Genomic DNA, 25,979 nt, shown 5'->3' with positions numbered 1-25,979 from the left:
AAACATGCTTAGATGACGTTGTCAGTAAAAACCCACTCCCCGTTTACCTGTTTTGCGTGTGGGAAACTTAAGTAAACTGTGCCACGTTTCAAATTTGCCTTTTGGGAAAAGGCTGCTTCTCGTGCGGGTGCTTTTAGGGAATTAACCTGCAGGCACACCAGCGGTAAATACAGTATAATCCCCGGGCGGTTACACAGTTGGGAGTTGAACTAGCGGGTTATGGGCGACACCTTTTTGCGCTTTTGTTGTGTCTCTATGCAGGACGATGACAAAGATGATGTGATGGGGGAATAGGAGAATGGAGAGCTGGAAAAGGGAAAATGAGATGGTGGAAAAGGGAAAAGATGGTGGAAAAGGGAATATAAGATGGTGGAAAAGGGAATATAAGATGGTGGAAAAGGGAATATAAGATGGTGGAAAAGGGAAAATAAAGATGGTGGAAAAGGTAAAATGAGATGGTGGAAAAGGGAAAATAAAATGGTGGAAAAGGGAAAATGAGATGGTGGAAAAGGGAAAATGAGATGGTGGAAAAGGGAAAATAAGATGATGGAAAAGGGAAAAAAAGATGGTGGAAAAGGGAAAACAAGGGTGCAAACATGCTATAAACATGGCAAGCACATCCTAAATCATTTAAAAAAATATCACAAGCTAAAAAAATATTACAAAAATTTCAGACTGTCACATTCCCATGTTTATACAATAATATTTTACAAATTTAGAATAGTTTAAGGTTTTTATTGGCAAGTTTTAATACTTTTTGTCAAGTCTACGTTATATATATTTCAGCTACACACAAAACATCAGTCATGTATTGAAGATAGAGTACATTTTATATTCTAATTTCTTTCCCTTTTACAACTTCTCTCATTCACAGTTAGAAATACATTGCCCATATCACATGGCTCTATCCCCTATTAAAATCCTGTCACAATTTGATTGCTAGCACTTTAAATTGATTGGCAATCCCTGATTATCAATGGCGGTACAGTAAACTATGTCAACAATCTCCAAATATAACATCAACTATAACTTACATGATGGTGGAAAGGAAAAATTTTGTAGAGCGAGCGAGTCCATCGCTGTTGTCGGCTCGGCTCGAGTAAACGCGCTAATCTGAGCGGCGGGCCACCATTGGAAAACGGCTGGCCCCGCCGGTCGCAGCCACGCGGGATTAGCGGGAATTAGCCACTGTTCCAACATGAGCCTTTCCCCATATAGACGACCATTCATTCCCCAAGGAAAGCTGGTTAGGCAGGCTCACCTCGGCACACATTCACGCTTTCTGCTACACAAAAGGGAGATTCTCTTTTGGTGCTGTGGAACTTTCTAACTTGGAATGAAAGTCATCGTCCAGAGTCGCCAAAAAAAATGTTGGCGCTGGATGTTTTTAATTATACATGTGATACATGAGAGCGAAACCCAAGGAGTCGCACTTGGACACCTCCGCCATGTTGGGAGATTTCAGATCCGGCCGTCAGTTTCACTTTGCGGTGGATGTTTGTTATGTCTCGCGCGCACCACTGCGTAAAAAAAATGTACAAGTAAAGAGTGCCATGTATGATCCAGATCACCACTGTCTATTTAAGATAAGCATTTTTATGACAAATTTATACTGATGGACTTCTTGAAATAATTTTTATTGGCAATTGGATTCTGATTAATGGAATGAAACTATTGAATGATGGACTAATTGGTCAAATATATTTTTGGGGGAGTAATTATTTTAATTTTTGACATTCACTTACCATTCACTTACATAAAATGTTGTCTCTTGATTTTTTTTGTTTAAAAAAGGGGAAGATAGCAGTAAATAGCAAATAATTATCAATGTAATATATATATTTTCCTTTGAGAAACAATGTTACACTTACTGTACATTTTTGTCTCAGAAATATCAAGCCTTAAGTCAATAAAACCTGTAAATAACGTGATTTATCTAAGAGACCATCATTAAACACGTGCAAGCGATAATCAATGACCAACCAACTTATGAAAATCACAGTTTTTGCAAAAAAATATGTCTGATAAACACATACACTGACCTTTCAGGGCTGCTGTTGGAAGCTGTGTCTAGATAAGAAACAGGAGCACTGATTTGCACACATTGTACTTAAGACGACAATGGCACACACTCATTTGCATCAGTCAAATGGAAACAAGAGACACACAAAAAAAGATTTCCATGAGGACACAAGCTGAAAACAAATATACACTTATGCTTTGTGGATGCATTTTATTTCTTCATAAGCGATGTTCTGCTTTTCTTGTTTTTTTGCGGTCTACAGTAAGTGCGTAAGTGAGTAAAGTAGTCAAAACAATCGGAAATAGAGCAAGAGTTGTTACTGAAATGATGTATCCAGACATTTTCAAATGCAAAAGTATAAGTTATTTGATTACAGGTCATCAGAAATTGTCATACTCCCATTTTTTAGCTTTTAAACTAGTCTAAAAATACATCATGAGTCATGGAGGATGAGAAATGGAGCTGTATGTAGGTTACCTGTTGGAGAAATTAAGCCTATTTGTGGCTTAAGTAAGGCATCTCATCCAATTTTCATACCCGCCACCATGAAATTTAAATTGCTAGCTAAATCTTCTTCACAAGGTTTTAGAGAAAATAAGCATTTTTTCTTCTTCATTGTTGCAAATATGAAGACAGTCATTTTCCTGGCTTCTGATTTGTCGTCTTCTGTGCGCACTCAGCTCCTAAACGTATTAAAATTTCCAAATATTATTCCATTTGAGGCTCCAGTTTATCAGATGTTTATTGGTCAACAACACAGTTGAACTAATTAATACAAAAAGTGAGGAAAAAATTATATTAAACATTGAACAGCATAAAATTTCATTCCTGTTTACAATATGACTTTAAAGCATTAATATATGAAAGCTGAACTTCATGATGAGGAAATGTCTTGTCCAAAGGTGGCGCTGCACTCGCCATTAGACGTTTTTTTCCAAGTCATAGAGGAGCAGATGTGGAAATATTTCCGTCACCGCTCGCTGAATGACGGACGCTCAAATGAGCCGGCGGAGGCAATTATCATAATGAGGCAGGAACGTGTCGCCTTTCACAAAACGGACATCCCACCTCTATGATTTACGGCGTGAATACAGATGGATTTTGCCAATGGCTTGGTGTGGAATTTTGATGTCGTGAAGCGTGACTGGTCGCACGGCTGTGAGGGGCGTCGTGGGAGTCATCGGAGAGGGGATGGAGCAGGAAATGAGCTCCCGCCCCGCCTTCGTGGAGGACGCGATGGAGCGAGAATGATGGCGTTTCAATGCCGTTGACGGAGATAGACGTCCAATGGTGCCATTGTCAAAATTTTAAATAAAAACATTTGACATAGGTTTATGGTAGTAGATGTTCCATTCCTTTCAAGTGTATTTTTATGTACTTTTCTATTTTATATACATTTTATTTACCTTTTTGTGTAAAAAAAAGTGGACCATATATTAATGTTTTTTGGAGAAATTGAGATTTTTTTTGGGCAACAAATAAAAATGTTGACATGTTTTTTTTATCCAAGTAGTAAAATTTAAGGATTTTAGACTAACATGTATTTCTTTTGTAGTACAAATGTATTTTTTGCAGTATTTTTTATTTATTTAGCATTTTACAGACTGGTATAGTAATTTTAAGAATTACATAGTATAGTAATTTTAAGAATGGCATAGTATAGTAAATTTAATAATGACATAGTACAGTAATTTTAAGAATTTTAATAAAAACAAAAAAAATATATTTTTTAATAAGCAATTAATAACCCAACCATTCACCCAGGCAGACATTTGACCAATGCTTTAATTCAACCAATCACACACAAGTATACTAGATTTCCCAGCATATTTTTGAAACCCCATTTTCCAAAAGGCACGTCAAAGTCGACAAAAAAGGACAAAGACCACCACCATTCCCAACAAGGTTTGATTGACTGACTGATAAACATTATGGATCCCCTTCTCGCTCTTTGTGTGATTGTTAAATCAATACAGGCATCACATTTACAGGACACCCGCAATTTCAACAATAGAGACAGAGAAAAAAAAAACAACAGTCACGTGTTTACACCAGACCAACCTGCGTGTAGAGTAGAGGGGGTCGCTGATTTTTTGCCAGGCTGGTGACGATGATGAGGGAGGTTATTACGTGGCGGCTTGCTTGAATGGAGTCCACGTCTGGACGTCTTTTGTGTGTGGGCAGCGGGCCGTGACCCCCCTTCCAGAGCTGTGGGATGGACCCCATTATCAGCCTCTTGAGTGATAAAAACAAAGATAAAAAGATCATTAGTCGAATATTGGCAACAACATGGTGATTGAACTGTGTTGTTATCCTTCCTTTGTAATACTATTGTTATCCTTCTTTTATAATACTATAATTCCACCTATTTTTATTTTCATTGTTCTGTATTGTTATGAGAGACTGAAAAATTAACATTCCAATGACATTTTTTTTGTAACCTTATGAAAAGGGCTTTAATTAAGCTTCAGGGCTAATAATACCACAAATACATAACTGTGCTCCCCACTACTTTGCTAGGCAGAAAAAATGAGTCAATGTGCCTATGGCAAAGAAATAAATAGAGCATTACTAATTCACTCCCACTATTCCCCCAAAACTTACCTTGTATATATGTTTGTTGTGGACAAAAGACAGAAAATAAGACAGGAAAAATGCTAATGATACACAGGTCATTGTTACATTAGCCGTTAGTTCAAAATAGAAAAATGGAACCTCAAACTCCCTAAAAGCCTCTAAAACAAAGCAAAACACACTTGTCATTTTATTATCTTACATATAGGAAAGGATAGACCAACTACATTTTATTAAAACGTAACATTAGCAGCAGAAAGTGTCGAAGTTTTATGCTAGTCGGCAATCCCTTTGATGTGGGGAAGCTAAAGTACACGATTCCCACAAGAAAAATCGAAATAACGACGTAAAAACGACTCATTTTGTTAATTGAACATTCCTATACATAGAGCATTCCTTATTCGCTCCCATTATTCCCCAAAAACTTACCTTGTATATATGTTTCTTGAGGATAGAAGACAGAAAATGACACGGAAAAATGCTAATAACCTAGTCATAGTAACATTAGCTGTTAGCTCGAAACAGAAAAACGCTTCTTTCGAACTCTCTAAAAGACTCCAAAACAAAACACACTTTTCATTGTATTATCTTACATGTAGGAAATGATAGACCAACCGTGTTTTATTAAAACGTAACATTAGCAGCAGAAAGTGTCGAAGTTTTATGCTAGTCGGCAATCCCTTTGATGTGGCGAAGCTAAAGGACAGGTTTACCACAAGAAAAAATCGAAATAGCGACGTGTAAGCGACATTTTTTGTTAATTGAGGGTTGTCGTACACGGTTGGAGAAACTTTGAATGAATAAAAATACATAGAAACTTACAAATATACAGTTGTATGGTGTCTTGCCGGTTCGTTCCGTCTACCAATGACGCTGTATCGAAGATGAAAGGATTGCCCCCCTATTAGTTAACAGGTGTGTTGTATACAAAAAGAGGGGGAAATTTTCAAAAATAACAGGAAGCGACGAACATGACTACAAAGTTAAACAGGAAATGTAGTTCAAACATAAAGGGTCACTAATTTAACTTCATAATTCTACAACACGCGTTTTATAATACTCTAAGCTTTCATAGTTCACGGTACAACACACTGACAATTTCAAAAACAAAAATATGTCAAAAACACAATTACATGTTTATATTTTTATGTACAAGCAACCCCCCCTCAAAAAACGAAAACCCCATTGTTATTTATCAACATATTTACTAGTATTAAAGTCATTTTCTAACCAAACGATTTCTCTAACAAGTATATTATCGTACACTATAGTAACGTCCACTCCCATTGACAATAATAGTAACCTCAAAGACGTGGCTCCAGGGCTACATGCGGCTCTTTTCACCATTCAACTAAATTTAATGCCTATAACCTTTAATGTGAAATGGCACCAGTCTCTTTTATAAATCTACCGCAACTGAGGCACTTATTTCGTTTCCCCTCCTGTGGATATTTTTAGCAATTTTCTATTACGCCAATTCCTCCCCCACACGGATTCCCACGTAAGCACACGTGGAACCCACGACATCGGAGGGCGAGGCCGTCATTCCAGGAGCGCCGAACGCGTCATCCATTTTATGCCACGTGCGCGTCCTTTGTGGCCAAAATGCCGCATGAGCGCGTAGCAACAAGCTAACGTCGCTTTCGTGCGCAATTTTACGTCCATCACGAGCACCTAGCGCACCACCCGGAATACACCACAACCCCCCTTTTTATCCACATTTGGATTTTACACCCATGTGTGTGAGGTGATTACCCATCAGCCCCCTCTCTCGTGATACGGCGTTATCAGCGGCAAGCAGACAGCACCTCCTCGGGACTTGTTGACGGAGGAGAGCGACTGCGCCCTCAGATTAGCATCACCGCCACTCCTCTCCTGTGTTATAATTACCCAGATAAATCTGTTTAATGAGGATTATTTGAGCGCACAGATTTATTTCTGATCTCACCCCGGTGTCCAAATTTTTCATCCGACCACCAAAAGAATACTTAATTTCCTCAATGCACAAAAAAGTAAATATCCCTTATATATGTCAATATGTTAGCATAAAATATGAAGTCAACACAGATAATTTACTTTGCCAGCCCACACAAAACGATGTAACAGGCCCAATTTGACCCCACAGCCATCACTTTGACACCCACGGTCTCCATCCCGTCCATCTGAAGCATTTTCCGACATAAAAAGCGACTTTTCAAGAACTATCGCGAATGACTTTTCTCTCTTGTGGTTATCAAAACAAATCCCAGCTCTGTAATCTTTGCTGTAAAGCATTTTCCAGCGGTGAGATAAGAAGAGCTCCGTCGCCCCCGCCCAGGCACTCGCCCGCATTTGTGTAAGAGGTTTGCAGATGCTCTTTTTGGCAAGGTCAGAACGAGCACCAAAAAAGGATGACAAAGAGGAGGAGGCACCTGCAAATACAAAATGGAGTCCCAGCTGGGTTTGAGATGAGTTTACGAGAATTGAGGCCGGCTTCCGTCTCGTCATTTGGGTCAGCGGGACCCAAAGTGGGTGCTTTTATTTTCACCGTGGATGGCCCCCCTCTCTTATCATGGGGGACCGCCAGGCACCTGTCCCCTCTGGCCATCAACCCCCCTAAAAAAATCTCCCCGCATCCCCCTACACCCCCATAGCGAGGTGATGAGACGTGACGGAATGGGTTCACATCATTGGGGTGGGCTTATTTGGTGGTGGGGGGCGCTTGAGCAGCAACAGAATAACAATAGATGTTAGAAAACAAGGTCAAAAAAGCAGCAGGATGGAAACGGAGCAATTCAACTGTAGCTTTGTCGCCCTCTGTTGTTCAAAAAGGGGAGTACATCTGTCATTGTGTAACGACTACCGATGAGTTGAAAGTTTTAAGTCGTATGCCCTAATATTTTTGTTTTTGGTCCTTTCTCAATTATGAAATATGATAAATGAGAAAACGTGAACTTCTTATTGAGGGAAAGTTTATTTTCTGTGACATTTCTTCACAATATAAAGGCAAATGGAGGTAATATTTGGGTTTCAGGCTGCATTTTACATAAGTGCTACAGTACTTGAACACATCTCAGTGTACTACTCTTCATATACAAACTTTTCTTTCTAAATAATACAATTTAACACACTAGCAGCTGTTAGTCATTTAATGTTAAATAAAATAGAATAAAAAGGTGAGGTGTAGTTGTGTCAAGTTTTTAGAAAAAAAGAAAAATAATAGTCTTATGTAAATTAATACAGCCACAAAACAAATTTCAAATCTTTCTTGAATTCTCTCTATGTACTTATAAGACTGCTCAGGTGTACCAAATTTCAAATTTCCTACTTTTTGCGTTCCAAAAAGACGAAAAATGATACTAAGCAATTGCATATCGGCAGGCAACAATCAGTGAGGCGTTCAGGTGCGGTTCGGAAAAAACAGTGACGACTATATTAGAGCGTGCGTTGTAGTGGTACACAAAGTTTTTGCATGGCAGGACACAAAAATCAGCCAGTACAGTCAAATATTTGACTTTTTGTTGTCGTAAAAAGGCCAATTTGTGTATTTTTCTATTAAATGTGCAGTATTTAAGCCTCCAGGATATCCCATACTTTCCCAAATGCCCCTAACATAGTTAAAAAAACTGACCATGGATCAAGGATTAGTAACTATGCGCACAAAGAAGGACTCTATTCAGAAGCAAGCTGACATCACAGTTAACGTGAGGGGAAGAGGTTAACCTTTGACCTCAGTGGCAGATAGCCAGCAGGAGGCGCTTGAAGTCGCCGCTACACTCGTCCCTCAAGGAGTCCTTCAGGGAGACGTCGTACTTTTCCAAGTACAGATCTTTGATGGTCTCCAGATCATACTGGAACAAAAATAAATAAATTTTATTGGCTAAAAATGATGAAAAATGAAAGTTTTACCTCCGAGCGGCAAACAATGACACGTATCAGGGTGCCTTCGTCAGTCCCCGCCCCCTTCATGGCTTCGTTTAGACGTCTGGCGAAGTAAAGTTGGGGGTTTTTGGCCACTCTCACTACAAATTGATCAAAAAAAAACATATTAGTTGTGTGTGTGTTTTTTTTTTTTTTTTACACTCTTACTTACCCAGAGCAGTGTAACATCTTTTAAGTGTCCCCGAAGTCTCATTCTCGATGACGTCCAGGATTTCTCTACCGGAAAGCTACGTGGGGAAAAGAATTGGGTGTCAGATTTACCGCCATTTAAAAAAAAAAATGGAATTTTGTGGGTTTGTCAATCATAGGAAGAGCTATAAATATGTCTTTAAAAGACTTACAGAGAAATGTATTGGAAGTCGGCCATGTTGGTTTGAAAAAAAAAATGTCTGTCATGGTTGGGGGTGAACTGACCTGCTCATACATCTTGAAAGTAGCCTGAAGCTGGAGGTAGTTCCTAGAGGCCAGAATGTAGCTGAAGGTGGATTCGTCAGTCCCGAACTGGCCCTCACCGGCCTGTGTGGGAGCCATGTTTTAGACGAGAGCTTGGAAAATCCAATGAGGAGTCGTTAAAGTCACCTCAAAGAGAGTGGCGGCGTCCTGCTCTGCTAGTTCCTCGTCTACATCGTAGGTTTCGTCTCGGTTGCCCTGCAAAATCAGGCAAGGGTCAAAGTCAAATGGCCGCTTTGTGGAAATGGAGTTAATTACTCTGGGTTACCTGCATGAGAGCCATGAGGAGGTTTCTCACGTCGCCGCTGGTGTCTCCTTCGATGTCGGCGTCCAGATCGCGTTCGTGGACTGAAAAATTGGGAGGTAGGAGAATTTATTATCGGTTATTATCTGTTATTTATCTGTTTTAGGATCAAACTCAAATGAAGAGTATAGATGTATATTAAATTTCCTGATTTTTCCTGATAATTGTCATTTTTAAATCCATTTTTTTTGTGTTTTTAGTTGAAAAGTGATTTTACTAAATCTAAAAATATATTTAATAAAAATCTAAAATAAACATTGTGGCCATCATACCAAAGCGTGACGGAATGTACTCAATAGGTATTCATTAACGAAGTAACCCATTCAAAGCTATTTAATTATTGTTTGCCACGTTACCAAAAAATGGTCATACCCTGAAAGTAGCATTCCCGGAACAAGGCAATGTCCTGAAAAATAAAGTTAAAATACAAATTAAAAATGACAAAGAAAGTCAAATGCGAGATTGTTATGTCGCTAATCAACTAACGGCATTGGTGGCAGTGCAGAGAATCTCCACTAGGACGTCCTCATCAGTTCCTGCCCCCTTCATGGCCCTCCTCAGCTCCTTAACAGCGTAAATGATGGCCGGGTCCAACAAGGCCAAGATGGCGTTCTCGAAGCTGCCCGACAATTCCCTTTTCAGGACATCCACCAGTTCCTTCACCCCCAAAAACAAAATCGCTTTTATTCTCCTTCATCGACCGACTTCCGACGGATTGGGCGCCATACTCACTTCATCGTATTTGTCATAGTAGGCTTGCTTAATTTCCTGCCGCTGTTCGGAGCAGCGGTTCGCCAGAACCTCGATGATGGCCTTCTCGTCAGTGCCTGCGAACAAAAGCGGTCGATAGTTCGGGATCGATTCCCTGGAGATGGGGTGGATTTTCTTACCTATTCCCTTGCAGGCTTTGCGGATGGTCTTGATGTCGTCAGCGACGTCAAAGTCCTCGTAGGGCACGATGGTGGGCTGGCGGATAAAATGCCCGATTGAAAAACAAATCAAGACCTACTATTTCCATTGACTAATTCAATAATAAATAGTAAAAACACATCAAGTGACAGAAAAACACTGCATTCAATAAATGAAGCTAAATAAACACATTTAACGGCTGATTCATTTAGAAAAACGATACCTAATTGTAATCTGTGCAGTATTTGAGTTGTATTGACCTAATTAAAAAAGTCATGTGACAAGGGAACCGACCACCATGTTCCTTTGGACGGATTCCAGACTCTAAACAAACATTACAGAGGCCCCGCCCAACCTCCATTTTTTTCCTGCTGGGAAAAGGTCAAGCACTAAAAGAAACAAAAAACAAACCCTAAAGATCGAAACGACACACAAAAGCAGCCATAAAATATCATTTGAAAGAAAAATCTGGAGTGACGGGGCTTTTTACAAGGGTGAGGTGTCCGTGAAGGCATCACCATCTCCATCTTGTAACGGGATGCCCCCACCAATTGCGTAGGGGCGCGGCACCCCCTCCTCCAACTCAAAAGTGGTCGTTTATAGCCCAATCGGAACCCACCTGGCAGTTTCCCATGTCTGATGCTGGCAATGCGGCAGTTGCTGGTGCTGATCTCGTTCGGGATTCGACTCGTCTGGTTCGGTCCGGTTCGGTCAAAGAAGAGTTGAGTAGTGGGAGGTGGAGTGTGACGTCATCAGCCACTGCGACACGTTAACTCTTTGCAATCCCATATTAATAAATACTATGTCGCCGTTCAAATCAGTGTCTTTATATAGTTCATGAAATAATCTAAATCTTTGATTATTGGTTGTTTTATCTGACTACATTGCAACGTATTTGTATTAAGTTACGAATGGAAAACTGTTTGTAAAATTCATAATGTCGAAAGTGGAAATAAGGGCCCTCCTGTGGACAACATTAGCAAGTACAAGTTTCACTTTCACTGCTATTGAGTGACAGCATCAAATCAATTTAAAAATGTAAGGCTGTAATTGAATGGGTTAATTAACAGTACCAAATCAAACAACAACAAAATTTAACATGAAAAATATAATATGATATTATCTCAGTGATTGGAATCATTTTGCAGACTTGTAATTGCCTATATTCGCCACATGGTGGCAAGAAATGTCATTTAGCCCAATAGGGAATATTGCACCACAAAACAATTAAATATTTCATGTATATATATGGTTTATTTATATCAAAAACATTTTAAAGGGTTAAGGAAATTTCATATATTTGATAAAGGTTATATATAAAAAACTGGATATATTCTGTTATATTTACTTTTATTTATAGCATTTTGAAAATACTTTTTGGATGGGCTACATCCAGTGATGCAGGATTGTCCCCCCATTTTACAACTGTGCTTTAGCTGTTATAAAAGAGCCCCCCGAACCCCACTCGCATCTTTATGAGTCACCCCCACCCACACTCATAACACGACATAGTCATGACTCACTGTTTTTCAGCTTTAACCAGGCCAGAGAAATCCAAGCTCAGCTGGGAGGGGAGGAGCAGACATAAAGACTACAAAAATGGCCACCAGTCATGCCTACACCCACATTACATTGCATTACCAACATAATAATGAATTTTGCATGACATTATCTTTTTTTTTTAAACCCCTAACACATTTCCTCTCCTTTCTCAACTCTTTTACTACAAAAAAAACAACATTTTCTTTCATGTTATAATTCAAAAAAACAACATAGTTTGACCCAAAATGAAATCCTAGCCATTTTAAAGCCAGGCCCAAATTCTGCACCAAGTCTAAGATATTAAATAAACATGCCTTGAGCTCCCAAATTCTTTCACGGTCTAAAAACGGCACGCACTAAAAGCATTGGGGACGTCAAAGTGCTTTAAAAACTTTAGATATATGACTTTTCTCTTAAAATGGCCCCCAAAATACATCTGTAGTCCACCAACTTTTCACTCATAAACACCAGATCTTTTCATATAAATATTTATTGCAGAGGAGGTATCTTTTCTGTACATGCTATCACAATAGAACACAATATAAATCTAGCAAAATGTCGCCATCTACGGATGCTAACAAGCTCGTCGTAACAAGCGCGCAAGTAATACAGTGGGTCAGAGACACGATCACTCACGATACAACTCGTAACAGTCCATAAACATGTCTTTTTTTCTTGTTTTTCTTCTATCCAGGGCAGTGAAACATTGGTCTAATTTCTCCAATTCATGCAGAAGCCACAAAATTTACCACGTTACATCGTATAGTAGCAGTAGTAGAGTAGTAGTAGTAGTAGTAGTAGCACTAGTAGTAGTAGTAATAGGAGTAGTAGTAGTAGTATTTGTGAGAGGAGGCGTGGTCAGATTGACAGCAGGTCCAATCAGTGGAGGGAGGAGCTACTCCTTTGGTGCCAGCCCAGGAATGTGTATAGTATTTGGAGTATGTGCTGTAGTAGTTAGTACAATTATTATTTTTTGAAAGAAAAGCCATTGACGGGAATAAACGACCAATCCGTTTGTAAAAATGGATTTGACGTCTACGACAGTGAATGACTTACAGTCAGAATGGTTGTTTTTTTAGTAGTGAAATTGGACATTTCCTCGTCACTCCTCGCCAAAAGGTCAAAGACGGAATTATTACAAGTTATTTCATATTTTTTTTAATCACGTACCATGCATTTATAAGTCTCGTAAAGTCCAACTTCTGAAGACGGCAAATCCCAAGCATAGAAATCAAGAGTATAATTACAAATTTCCATAAAAGGCGCTACGACAGGGCAGTACAAGTCCACATGGCAGTGCGTTTTTCCCCCCCAAAAAATTAGGACGAACAAAAAAAATCATTTGGAACCTTCTTTTTTTCTTTTTTCGTCAATGTGGCTAACTGTGCTAGCCTCTCCCGGCTAAAAAACAGATGGGACATCGTAAACCGAGACTGGACGGCCGATAGTTAAGACATTTTGATACAAAACGTGGAACACGGCAAAACCTCGCAAAGGTTTGGTTCTAGCATTCGTCGACAAAAAAGTCTAAAAATGACAAAAAACGGACCCGACGCCGCGGGACGGAAAGCTACTCGCTACGTTAACATGTAAACGTCGGGTACACAAACGCGCCAAAACGGCTTCTCTAAAGAGAGAACCCTTCCCGGTTAGCGAGCGCTAACGCTAAAGCACGAACGAAGTCACGTTTTTTTCGACATCTACGGTATTCGGCGGAGAGTATTTGACGTTAAATGTTAGCATTCGGTGTTTGTCGTGCGTGAAATGTGTTTGTGAAGCCCCTTTCGTGCTAGCGACGTCGGAGAGGGCGGAGTTTAAAACAAAAAGCATGCTAACGTACGCTAACGACGGAGCTATGTGAAGGCTACGTTCGGAACATGACTGGAATGGGATCTTTTTAACTCGGATATGGACCATATTTGCATTTTTGGGAGCTAGCTAGCTAGCGACGACGTTAGCATGCGCGAAAGGGGCCGGAGAAGAACGATAATACGAGGTGGGTTCCTCGTGTAGGCACATAGAGAAGAACATGGGTGGAGTTAATCTTGCAAAACCAGAAGAAGTGGTGAAGATGCAGTGGACTAAAGTGCTTGAGACTTGATTGCTTTCCAAAATGTCCGCCAGGTTCTCGGACTTGGGCTCCTTCTCTCACTCGCCGGTCGAAGTGCAAACTCGGAGTGAAAGGTTGCATAATTGGTCATCTTCGGGTGGTCCCACCGCAAAAAAAACGGGCCGAGCGAAGGCAACTCGTGGAACGGAATCGATATTTCTCTCAAGTCACCCACGGAGAGTCCCGCTTCGAAGTCCCGCCTCCAGAACGTCACGCCGTCTCGTCGTCAAAGTCCCAGGGACAAACGTCGGCCTTTTTTGGAGGATTTGGACTGGGGCCACGCCTCCTCGATCTTTCCGAAGCCGTTTTATCCGGAGCTTCCTCAAAGTCCCACGGACAGACGTCGGTTTTTCTGGCCGAGTTGAGGTCGCTCCTCCTGGCCGCCGGGGCAGGGGGTCTTTCCGAAGACCCTTTGTCCGCCGGCGTTCCTTCAAAGTCCCACGGGCAGACGTCCACCTTCTTGGAGGGATTGGGGTCGCCCTTCTTCGTCGTCGAGGGTCTTTCGGAAAGCGCTTTGTCCGAGGCTCCGTCAAAGTCCCACGGACAGACGTCGGCTTTCTTGGAGGGATTGGGGTCGCTCCTCTTGGTCGGTGGGGGTTTTTCGGAGGCTGGTTTATCTGAGGGTTCCTCAAAGTCCCAGGGACAAACCTCAGGTTTCTTGGCGGGGTTTTCTGGGTCGGTTTTCGCGTCGGGGGGTCTTTCCGAGGCTGGTGCAAAGTCCCACGGACAAACGTCGGCTTTCTTGACATTGGCGCTTCTACGTTTGTCTGCGGAAACCTCCACGGCTTTCTGGTGCTTGTCCGATTTGCTCTTGTCTCTTGATTTGCTTCTTGCCTTCTCCTCATTGGCGTCCTTTTCAGGAGTTCTCTGGGAGGGGCTTCCCTTCTTTTTGGAAGGCGAATCCTTGGTTTCGCCAGGCTTTCCTGGAAACGTTTCCAGGCAAACTTCGCTCCGGTTAACTTTGGAACGTGGTTCTTGGTGCTTCTTACCTTGAACGGACATCGGGACGCTCTGGTTTTCGCTTCCCGCCGCCTGGCGAGGAGGACGGCCTTCTTCTCTGGCGGCGTTGGTCTTGGGAGCTTCCTTGGAATGTCGAATCCCAGCAGGAGGCGGATCTATCTGCTTCTTGGTTTTGGCGGCGCCCCCGTGGACGGTGGTGGTTTCCTCAGGGGCAATGGACACATGCTTTTGAACCTTGTTTTCTGAAGGAGTCGGTAGATCCTCCAGCTCCCATGGACATACCTCAGATAGGTCAAAGAAGTCCCTCCCCTTCGCCGGATCAGCTTTTACCTTGGATGAGATGTTCTTGGCGTCATTGTGGTCTCTGGTCTCGGGCTGGGCCTTCTTGGGGCCGTCCTCGGCCAAGTCCAGGGTCTTCTCTTTAGCGGGGGCCATGACGCTGAGGGATTTCTGCAGCACGGCGGCGCGAGGGTGAAGCGGTTTCTTGTCGGCGGTTAAATTGTGGGCGCTGGCGGACTTGCAGACCAGGGGGACGCATTCGGTGGACTCGCAGGGGGTGCGGAGGTTGTCCCGGGACATCTTTTGCGCCAGCTTCTTCCCCATCAAGGCGTCCAGGAGGGAGGCTTCTACAGCGCCGGCCGCCGCCTTGTCGGAGTCCTGACCCGGGTCTCGGACGTGGTCGTAGCTGCTGTGGGATTTCTTCAAGGAGAAGACTTTATGTTTCAGGCTCTCCTCTTTGGCCGCTTTGATTGGGTCTGAAGGGTTCTTCTTCGGTACGCAGACGCTGTTGCGATTGCTGCCGTGTTCGCCGCCGCCGCCGTCTTTATCCTCGCGGCTGCACTGGCGGTGCACCGACTCGGGGATTTCGGTGATCCGCCTCATCAGGGAACGACCCAAACCCTTCTTGGAACTGCGCTTCTTCTGCAGGTGCGGGTTGTTGGCCAGCATCTTCTTCCTCTTGTAGATCTCCAGCTGGGAGTACAGCTTCTTCAGCTCCTCCTGGACGGCAGGGGGAGGGGCCGTAAATCGCCACGCTCGACTACGGCTCACCGACGGCGAATCTGGCGGGATGGGGTGACCGACCCGGATGTCCTCGGGATCCAGGCTGTGCTCGCTCCAGGCCGACGTGATGCTGCTGTTGAGGTAGGAACCCGAGCGGCCCATGTCCAGTTCGTCCTCGTACGCCTCCGACGCCAGGTCGTCTCGCATTTGAGTGCCGGCGAATACGAACTGCGGACAAAAAGACATGAGATGTCGACTTTTGTCGTTTGAAGTGGGAGGGTTGGCCACAAAAAAATGCGGAGGTACCTTGGGGATGAGAAGGAGGCCCAGGGTGACCGTCACCGTCAGGTGGGTGTGCGTGAAGAAGAGTAGGAGCATCCAATCGGGATGCAGCTCGGGCGCTAGCGTGAACCTGAGGGAGAAATATTGCTAAAATTAGAAAAATTGGTAGTCTTGCCTCTTATGGCAAATTCATTTTTTGTGATTTTTTTTTCTGCTATTGATGATAAAAATAAAAAATCTAACATTTTTAGATTAATATTTTTTAAAGTTCATAACTTAGCATAAACTACCTTGCCATTTTTGTCCAGTCTACATTAACCATGATATTTGAGGGATTACTGTAGTGTCAAATCTCATCAAAATCCTGGCAGAAGATGAAGAATACATGACTTTGAGTTTTACCTAATGACATGGAAGATGGCCGACAGGACTAGCTCGTTATGGACGGCGATAGCCATGTAGCGGGGCTCGTGGAAGGCGGACGGCACTGTCCTCACGGCGTAGCACAAGTAAACCGCCCACAAGAGGAACAGGAACTCCGCTAAAGGCAAAAATAAGGTCAAAAAAGTTAAAAAAATAAAAAAATATATCTCAGGTCCGTTAGAGGTAGCCAATCAATACCAAGGATGGCAAAAAATAAATCCCTCAATATAACAAAGTACCACTACTTTTATGACTCTTACCCAGGGCCATCATGTAGTCCCAGGGGTCGAGCAGACACATGCTGAACTGCAGGCCGTCGGGCGTGCGGCCCAGACGGACCAGCGCCAGTTTCCTGTCAGCCGCCTGGCAGACGGACGCCGTCCAGGCCGCCAGGAACCAGCAGGCCACCAGGAGGATGACGGCCAGGAGTCGGAGAACCCGCCAGCTGGTCATGTAGGGGATCCTCTGAGCCGTGCGTGACAGGAACACCTTCAGCACCCTAAATGCATAACAGCATTTTGAGCTGTTAGCTAAAAAACGGGCTTTAAAAACAACATGAATGGACACTTTTGGGGGGATTTTGACCTGTACAACTTGAGTGTGAGGGTCCCATAGACAGTGGCAAAGCCCAGGATTCGAACCCAACGCAAAAGGATGCAGCGGAAGACGCCAGGTTGGAAGTAGAGGATCCCCACCTGGAAGAAAATTGGAATGACCAACATGAGTCAAGCGTGAAGAGCGTTTAGACTGCCATGGCGGGGGTTTATTTTGTTCCTGGATGTAGGGGGAGGGACCTTATGGTAGAAAAAATGTCCGCAGGGGATCGGTCGGCGCGAGGCAGCTTGCTGACGCATTCGGGTTCCCGTGGGGAATCCAGCCAGCCGCAAAAAGTGTTTAGGAGAAAACACAACGGGTGACTTGGGTTTTGTTTTTTAAGAGCTTTGGCTTTCCGTCTTAGGCCAATCCATCCATGCCGCAATTTTTTTTATTTACATTAAAAGTAATTTAGTATTAGTCACAGGCCCAGCAAAAATGATGAAAATGTGCGACTTATAGTCCAGAGAATACGTTATTTTTTTAAAAATGAAGTTAGTTTACTAATAAAATATTATATTTTGCATTTTGTCTCCAATTGGATGGCGACCAATCGAGGGTCTATGATGGTGACAGCCCATAATAAGGGAAATCACCAATGCGCCTGTTTTTAAAATACTCCAACATGGCCGCAGCTGGCCGGCCGTGCGTCACACCGGCGTCCCCGGTGGCCGACGCGCGGCGTGGCGGCCGCTGTCGTCATTAGCCGCCGAAGGCAGCCGCGAACGGTGACGTCAGCGGACGCGTGGGTGTCGTGTTGTGGTGAGGCGACCCGTCCCTGAGGCTGGCTGAGGATTATACATTGATTTATTGAAAAAAGGCATTAGTCATACTTGAGTATTAGTCAAAAATTGCGACTTATAGTCCGGAAAATACATTGTTTTTTTTTTAAATAAAGCTAGTTTACTATGAAAAATGTCCACTTCTCAGTATTAGATATTTTCTCGGAATCTACCGACAGTGAGTCACAATCCTCCACCTCTCCGCCTCCATCTTCTCCTCTTCATCCCAACCTGTACTTCCTGTCTGAGCGGGCAGTGGGCGGGGGCAGGAAACAAAAAAAACGGCGCTTGCCAAAGAAAGACGAAGACGAGGAGGAGGACGACGAGGCTAATAGCGATTGATCCATTTTTATATGAAAGCCGACACCGGCTTGCCAGGCGGGAGGGGACCGAATAGGACGGGACGGGGGCGGAGGTAATACTCTCCGCCTCCCCGAGGTGGGCCGAGTGTCAATTACGGTCCCGCCGCACGCCATTTTCTTCGCTAAAAATGCCATTTAAGACTCTTCAGACACGCCAAAAATGAAAATAGTTATTAAAAACTCACATTGACAGCACCGGACGTCCAATCCATTTGAGCCGAGAGGGTCGGCAGCGACGGATTGGACGTCCGGCGTTCGCAAAGATGGCCGAGGAGTTAAAAAAGAGAAAATTAATGGTAAAGAACAGGATGTAACATGTCTCCAGCTGTTTAATAAGAGCAGAATTATTGCAAATAGAAGCGGCGGTGGCGGCAGTCTATTTTTAGCCTGGCAGCGATACGTGGCAATATGGCAGCCGACAGAGGCTCTCGTGGGATCGGCCATGCGGGAACGCCGCGGGCGGGGCGCGGGAAAGGGGAGGAAGGGGGGGGGGATCAATCTCGGCGAGATGCTCTTTTTAACTGAGCGCAAAGCCAACCTTTTTGCTACGACGTGAAAAAAAAACCTGGCCGAATCGACGCTTGCTAGCATTGCTTTGTGAGATTCCATTTTTAGCGTCGAGCGCCATGACACGCTCCGCCTCCTCCTTTTCACGCATTACAGTGCAGTACCGGTTTCCACCACTACATAGGTGGCAGCACTGAGTGAAATGCACCCATTTCAGCCAAATCAATGCTGAATGATACAAATAATGATATATATTTTAATACTGTACGTACTTTTGCTCCTTTATTTATTTTTTACTTATCGTCAAATACATAAGTTTGGGCGCCTATTACTGACAAAAATGCATTCATATGGTATAAAACATAAAGGCTTACCGGGAAATATAGAAGCAGCGCCCCACACAAGATGGCCTCCAGCAGGACCAGACCCGAAGCGCGGATACTCTACAAAAACAAAACAACGTGTCAGCTGGTTAGCCAACAAATAGATGACTTGTTGCTAAGCAACAGACGTCAATTGACCTTGTTCCTCCGGAAGTGGTAGACTAGCACCATGCTAACGAAGACCGCTAGCACGCAGACGCACTGGAAGGCCACGACGGCGGTGCGGAGAGGTCCATCTTGACTCGCCAGGCATGGCGTGTCATCTTTGCAGATGGCGCAGCCCGGTTGGCACGGCAGGCAGTCGTCGGGCGACCCTGAACGAGGTTTCGTTAGTCGGGAATGAATGGGGTCAGGGGTCGAGCCGTGTTGTTTACCTGGCGAACCGGCGGCAACCAATGGGTCGGGACGGTAGAATCCGTTCTTGCAGTGACACTTGTACTTGTCCAGGACGAAGCCGTGGCCGCGGCTTGGTAGACACTATGAAGAGACAATAACAAATAAAAATTAAAATTATTAATAATAATATTGACATACATACATATCTTTGAGAGTGATTGTGTGTGACTGTTTTATGATTCATATAAAAAGCTTGCTAGCTAGGTAGATGCTAGCTTGGCGGTGGAGAACGTATGTTTAAAAACAGGAATTCTCAAATAATTTATATAAACAGCTAGCTAGATGCTAGCTAGCGAGGTATATACTATTTATATAAATTATTATTTGAGAATTTCTGTCTTTCAACATATTTCTACCGCCAAGCTAGCATCTACTAGCAGAATGGGAGTACTACTAGCAGAATGGGAGTACTACTAGCAGAATGGCAGTACTACTAGCAGAATGGCAGTACTACTAGCACATGGAGTATATCCACCGCTAGCCATCATCAAGCGCTAATAGGCCTCCATAGATATTCCAAATGTTCAATATGAACAAAGTGCTAGCTCAGGATGCGCATAAAGACACGGGGGAAATTAGCTGCCGCTTAATTTAAAGCGGCAACGCCTCTTCTCATGACACCTCGTTAGGCGCTTCTTCCTCGGCGCCAGCTAATAATAATCACAAGATGAGGCAACGCCAGGCTAGCATTCGTGGCGGAAAAATCCAGAGCAAACCGCTAATGATGGTGTGGGTTTAAGAAAAATGGTATGTCGACTGCAGTTGTGCGTAAGAAAGGGGGTGAATATTTTAGGGGAGCGCCATTCCTCGGGGGGGACGCCGACGTGTTTGTGCAGGGAAAAATTCCCCAGGTGGTAAAACGAATAAATTTGCTAAGCACTAGCGGGCCAAGCTGTTTTTTTTAAAGACGTTTAAGTAACGAGGGAATACTGTGCTGTCAAAGGGTTTCGAAACGGGAGCAAACATTTGCTCGGCTAATGTCGCTAAGCTAACAGAGACCTGGGAAAAATTTTGTTTTTTAAAGTTAGCACAAGATGTTTTTTTTGTGTAAGTATGAATATATTTTCATTTGAGGTTGACCACTTAGATGAAACAAAGTCCAATGAGGAAGCAGGCAAACAAATAATTGATAAACCTGCAGAAAAACAATATTTCAGCATTAAAAAAACATGACAGTTCATTTGAGGTTTACCACTTTGTGAGTAACTGTGTTAGTAAAACATACAAAACCACAAAAGGAGGAATTGGGATAAAATAAATAAGTCAAACAGAAAATTCTACATTTTTTTCTGTTCAAGAAAATGACATTTTAGTAAAAAAAACAAGTTGGATTAAATAGGGAAATATAAGAATGTAAAAGAATAATAAAAAAAATAGAAGCTAAAAACTACAAAATACAAACAATAGATAAAATTCCCAAAAGTATATAAACAAAAGTGAAATGCATAAGACAAAGACTAAACCATTTACTAATTGAACATTTTTAGCACAAGACAGCGTTCTTCCCATTTCATCTTCTCGTTACCTAAGGAGCTAAATTTAGACCCAGCCGCTAATTTATTCGGGGAGACGGGAATAAATTCTATTTCCGCCATCTTTTTGATGCCTTTCACATCAATGGCTAACCTGACCAATTGACATCCGACTCTTAAAATGTCACCCATAACCCACACAACACACTTATTAATATATTAACTTATTTATGACCTATTTACGTATGTCTACAATGTCTTTTACTGTGTCTGTATTCTCACACAATTAAATTCCCCGAATCTAATCTAATTAACAAAAACAAAAAACAACATGTTTTAGGGTCCATTCTTTTCTACAACTACGTGGTCCTTCCGGGCCAAAGATTTTTGGGACCCGTGTGCAGATCGGATGCTTCATAATGCATGTGATGTAATGGATTGCAGCGCCCCCTTTCAATTATTAATCACCCGGCCCCCCCTTTTGTCTAAGTACTTCCTCCTCTCTGCGGACAGTCGATGACAGAAACCAGCGAGTGGACGGGAGCAGGAGAGGAAGTCGATTGTTGTAGTTCCGGATTTTAGGGACGCTAAATGAAAGGTCAAAGGTCAGGGCTCACCTGGTCTCAATTTAGACTAATCAAGGTGGGAATTTGGATGAAAACGTGAACTCAATCAAGTCCAAATAAGACTGAGAATTTTTAGTAGAATTTTTGCAATGATGTAGTTTGAGGTTTTTATTTAAAAAGATAAAGTGGTGGTTAAGTTAAAGTGAAATATGTGTGTTGTCTTCATCTTTTATGATAGAATTGAAATTAAGATTATAGATTTTAGAGAGAATATTTAGGTTTTCCATTTTTTATGTGAATTTTGTTCTCCAAAAAATGTATTTTTAATTTTTGGTCAAAATAAGCTTTATTAAGAAACTTAAAAAAAACAAAACTGAATATTTAGTTTAAATCCAACTGAGTACAAATAGATAAAAAAAGAGAGGCAACCAGCAAACAATAAATAAATAATAATAATATTTCTATTTTACTATATAGACCTTTTCAAAATAGTTTTTATCAGTACCAGTCTTTTTTAAATTCAAATATATTTTAATTTTTACTATTAAAAAAGTGCATATTCTTTGTATATCTATCATCTTCATTGGAATTTTACTGTGAAAAACGACGTCGACCTTTACTATCGTGGGGCCCAATCTGGCTACAGCACCACCACTTTAACACCCACGCCTGAACCGGACGACGTCCAATCAATGTGTCCCGTGTGCGTGTGTTGCACTGCACTCACCTCCGTGGTGGTCAGGTTGCAGCCGTGGGTTCCTGCAAACCAGCCATCAGTGGAGCACTGGTCGATATCAACATCCTGGAGATCAATGTCCACTCGGACCACGCCCCTGAAACACACAAAAATTAACGTTAAAAAAAAGGACATCATTTGGAAGCAAGGTCCACGATTAAGCAAGATATTTTGGGGCGGAGTTTGTTCATTTTTTTGTGTGGAGTGGCCACTTAATGGTGGTTGGCGGGCGTTATTAATAACCGGCGGTGCCAGAGGCCGCCGCGACTTGGGCGCTATTTTTTGCTGACTTGCTTCCTTCCTGGAGAAATGACCTTGGTTTTGCAATCGGCGTCGAAAAGTGTAAACGATGGCACTGTAAAGCAATTTGTTAGCATATTTTTAGCTAATGGAAGGAAACATTTGATGTTTTTTTTTTACGGAGGAAATTTGTAGGCAAAAAAATTGTGAACAAAATGGCAGATTCAATTTTAATTGAAATTACATTAAAAAAAAATTTGTGTTAAAATGGTGGCTAATGGGGAATAAAGTGGAATGAAGTGGAACAAAGTCTGATGTAGAATTATCTTCACGAATCAGTGGACTTTTGGACCAAATAAGAACTTTAAGGGAAGAACACGTCAAAAAAAGACAACAAACAAAGCCATCTTCCTTGAGGGAAAAACTCTTACATGACAAAAAATGCATTAAGCCGACAAAAGGAGAAGAAAGTAGTAATACGGGGTCCGGCTGAAGGCCATTACATCGTGACCCGGGTCCTTTTATCCAGCCCGAGATGCCGTCAAAGCCAAGAAAATAGAGAGCATCTTCTCCTTTTTCATTCTTTCGCCTGCCACATTATGTCATATTCCTTGACGCGCATTAAAAATTCCTCCGGGAAATGAAATCTACGTGAAGGACTGACAAACATGGCAGCTGACATGTCCTATTCCGGACTAAAAATAAACAAAGCTGACGGCAAATGTCTAGAAATTGGTCGTTAATGCATCATGTCTTTTAACAGTTTAGTTCTATTTTTATTGGTAAAAAATAGGCATCGGATTAGTATCGTTTTTTGGGAAAAAAATATTATCTAAAGTGAAAAAAATATTATCATCGGGATGTTGCGACTTGCCAAAGAAATTTGTGATTTGATTCTCGCAAGTGAGGAATTGGCAAAGGAAGGCTTTGTCCGATGTTCTGCGGCGAGTGCGCCAAATGGCGCCCGTTTGGCCGCATTTGGAATGTGTAGCAGCCTGCGAGGCAGCCAGAATGTGTAGCAATTAAACATTCATTGAAGACCCAACACACACGCACGCGCACAACCAGTCATCTGGATTAATTATTCATGGCCAAGAGGACATTGGTCAGGATTCTATGAAGCTCCAACACTTGACTCTTCTACGCTAAACTGATTAAACATCACAGAGGCGGGTGGGATTAATGCCTTAATTTATTTATTTCTTTTTTTTTACCTCTGCAACTGTGTGACTCATCCCTTCATTGAAGAATAAGAAATAAAAAACAATGTGGAGGAGCAAGTTTGGGGAAATGAATCAAGTGGAAATAACGCTATGCTATTCTTAGAGTCTGGTTTAGCCACGCCCTACCTGGAGGAGGGGCGGGATTTAAATGATGGTAAGTTTTGGGATGCTGATTTTAGAAGGGAATTGTATGAGTACTATTGGGGCATTCAAAGTAAGTTAAAAAAATGTTTTTTTTGTATTTTTTTTATTAAGGTTCATGATGATAGGGAGTATTGATCCGATGCCTTTAAATGTTAAATATTTTTCCAAAATTTAGACATTCTTAATTGGTGTTATCTTAATGCTAACTAGTTGGCTAGTTTGTTTTTTTGTTGCTATCTAAAACATTGCGTTGTTTTAAATATACATTTTGTTGAATTTATTTTGAGGTTATCCTTGTAAATGTTGATTATTTCGTTGTTTAGTAGTTCTTATAATTTTTTTAGACTTTTTCTACAGTATTCTGGTCTTTGAAAAATGTCATATCAAATAAAAAATGATTTATTTTGATGATATTATTGTACATTTTTGATTAATTATGACCAAGTGTGTAAAGAAATATCGACCTGGACCTATTTTTGGCAAGAATTACCCATTGTTTATTAAATGGATTTTTCAGTTCTATGCAAGAGGTCACAGAGGTCAAATTTAGGGTCAGTCAGATGGAAAAATTCTTACTAATTAAGTGCCGATACATTTTTTTTATTATTTTGGGGTTTGCAGGGTTAGAGTGAACATTTGTCAACAAGTTTGAAGGAAAAAGTTGGTTATATTAGCATAAGATGAATTCTTACCTGAATTCCGGCTGCGAGTCGGGCCCAAGGCCGTAGAAATCCACCGTCAACGTCACCAACCACCTGGGTAAGAAGTTCCCATGGCGACACTCCAGGTAAGGCGCCGACCACTTGACTCTCGACGGATCCAGGATCAAACTTTCCCCTCTTCTCTGGTCGCCGACCTTCTCTCGCTTGGCGGCGTGGTGGTGCCGTTGCCCGTGATCTCGAGAGCGCTCACGCAGGTCCTGTAGGACCATCTCTTCTCCGCCACGGGTGGCGTGATGGTGAACCCCAGCGGGGTTGTCGGAGGCCAAGCTGACGGCGGCCCGGTGGATCTCCCGCTCCCCAAGGAGGACGCTCTTCAAGAGCGCGTGGTACCACTCGCCGTCTCTAGCCGCCGAGCGCTGGCCTGGCGGCAGGAAGCTGAGAAAGTGGGCGGCGTGGAGGAGCGCGTCCACCGCCGCGCGGTGTCGCCGGCTTTCGGGTGACCTTCCACGTTGCGGCGGCGACGACGGCGGAGGTAGCTCGAACCTGCGCGAGCAGTTGGCTCGCTCCAACGCCGGCGCGTCGCCCGTGCGCAGGAAGTCGGCGGCGGCGGCCTCCGCTTCCCGACGGGCTGCGCTTCCCGCGGCCGCGCCGACGTGCAGCAGCAGCAGCAACGCCAGCCGGAAGACCGCCTCCATCTCCCTTCCAGGTCGCGGATGCGGATTTAGGCGTTAGTTAGTCGTCTAGGCGCGAAGATTCCCGGCGGCCGCCTCGTTAAACCATGGCGGGGGCCACTTGTAGGGGTGGAGGGGGAACTCCTCCGTCTATTTTCCGCGTCCGGGCTTTTCTGTTCGTTTTTTAATGGGGGGAAGAAAAAAAAAAGACGGCAGGGGAAGCCCTCGTTGTTCTCGTCTCTGCGGAGGATGCACGACGTCCGTCTGCGGCGCTTGCACGCGGAATCCGAGCCGGGAGGAGGAAGAAGAAGAAGAAGAAGGAGGAGGAGGAGGAGCGGGTTATTGTGATATTTATATATTTTCTGCAGGCGGCGCGGCGAGCCAGATGGCAGCGTCGGAGGCACTTCGCCCTCTTCCGACCACGGCCAGGCATTAAAAGCCCACCGGGAGCGGGAGACTCACCGGCGGCGGATGGACGCTCCTAAACCCGGCTTCTCATTGGGGTTCCTCGGTCGGGAGAAGCGCCGACTTCTCGCCTGGATGGTCGGCGGCGGTGTCAATCAGAGGGAGGATGCTCGCTGGAGGAAGAGGAGGAGGAGGATGAAGAAGAGAGGAGACCCGACCTGAGAAAAACGTCAACATAGTCAGAATGAATGACGACAGCAATCGTGAAATCGTTACAATTGGAACTCAGCGACGGCTATGCACGTTCAATTTGAATGGGAGTACAACAGGTGTCAA

The 25,979-nt window shown here is 43.1% G+C and overlaps 2 protein-coding genes and 1 long non-coding RNA gene across 6 annotated transcripts; all 3 read right to left on the bottom strand.

Moving 5' to 3' along the window:
- Positions 1–33: 33 nt before the first annotated feature.
- Positions 34–5,545, bottom strand: LOC144209701 (uncharacterized). Its single transcript, XR_013329207.1, has 5 exons — positions 5,420–5,545; positions 4,085–4,258; positions 2,043–2,070; positions 1,035–1,520; positions 34–146 (listed from the first exon to the last, which is right to left on the bottom strand). It is a non-coding gene; the product is annotated as an uncharacterized LOC144209701 (long non-coding RNA).
- Positions 5,546–7,531: 1,986 nt separating this feature from the next.
- Positions 7,532–10,936, bottom strand: LOC144209841 (annexin A13-like). Its single transcript, XM_077736376.1, has 11 exons — positions 10,801–10,936; positions 10,163–10,238; positions 10,005–10,099; positions 9,759–9,929; positions 9,645–9,678; positions 9,237–9,316; positions 9,098–9,166; positions 8,933–9,034; positions 8,670–8,745; positions 8,486–8,598; positions 7,532–8,427 (listed from the first exon to the last, which is right to left on the bottom strand). Exons 1-11 carry the CDS (start codon positions 10,813–10,815, stop codon positions 8,308–8,310), a joined length of 951 nt encoding a protein of 316 aa, XP_077592502.1. The 5' UTR covers positions 10,816–10,936; the 3' UTR covers positions 7,532–8,307.
- A 1,261-nt stretch (positions 10,937–12,197) lies between these two features.
- LOC144209676 (metabotropic glycine receptor-like) lies at positions 12,198–25,887 on the bottom strand. 4 transcript variants are annotated; one of them, XM_077736122.1, is made up of 11 exons: positions 24,598–25,887; positions 22,290–22,395; positions 19,267–19,605; positions 19,120–19,188; positions 17,086–17,195; positions 16,761–16,999; positions 16,480–16,618; positions 16,102–16,207; positions 15,877–16,023; positions 15,076–15,792; positions 12,198–14,997 (listed from the first exon to the last, which is right to left on the bottom strand). In XM_077736122.1, the coding sequence occupies exons 1-11, from the start codon at positions 25,260–25,262 to the stop codon at positions 14,044–14,046; spliced, it is 3,591 nt and encodes a 1,196-aa protein (XP_077592248.1). In that variant the 5' UTR covers positions 25,263–25,887; the 3' UTR covers positions 12,198–14,043. The 4 variants fall into 4 exon arrangements, with proteins under 4 accessions (XP_077592248.1, XP_077592245.1, XP_077592246.1 ...); XM_077736119.1 differs by having other exon boundaries at positions 12,198–15,792; positions 24,598–25,510; positions 25,701–25,886; XM_077736120.1 differs by having other exon boundaries at positions 12,198–15,792; positions 24,598–25,502; positions 25,701–25,886.
- Between the last annotated feature and the right edge of the window lie 92 nt (positions 25,888–25,979).

The sequence above is a fragment of the Stigmatopora nigra genome, chromosome 16 (assembly GCF_051989575.1).
Source record: "Stigmatopora nigra isolate UIUO_SnigA chromosome 16, RoL_Snig_1.1, whole genome shotgun sequence".
Classification (NCBI taxonomy): Eukaryota; Metazoa; Chordata; class Actinopteri; order Syngnathiformes; family Syngnathidae; genus Stigmatopora; species Stigmatopora nigra.
This window is presented reverse-complemented; position numbering and strand designations above follow the sequence as displayed.

What these genes read in the sequence shown, in the direction of transcription:
- LOC144209841 (XM_077736376.1), bottom strand. An exon ending in CAAAGCCTGCAAGGGAATAG is followed by an intron (nt 10,100 to 10,162) that starts GTAAGAAAATCC and finishes TTTTGTTCGCAG; the next exon opens with GCACTGACGAGAAGGCCATC. An exon ending in AAGATGTTACACTGCTCTGG is followed by an intron (nt 8,599 to 8,669) that starts GTAAGTAAGAGT and finishes ATCAATTTGTAG; the next exon opens with TGAGAGTGGCCAAAAACCCC.
- LOC144209676 (XM_077736119.1), bottom strand. Translation starts at nt 25,262, where the DNA reads ATGGAGGCGGTCTTCCGGCTGGCGTTGCTGCTGCTGCTGCACGTCGGC. An exon ending in GACTCGCAGCCGGAATTCAG is followed by an intron (nt 22,396 to 24,597) that starts GTAAGAATTCAT and finishes TGTGTGTTTCAG; the next exon opens with GGGCGTGGTCCGAGTGGACA. An exon ending in GCCATCTTCCATGTCATTAG is followed by an intron (nt 16,208 to 16,479) that starts GTAAAACTCAAA and finishes TTTCTCCCTCAG; the next exon opens with GTTCACGCTAGCGCCCGAGC.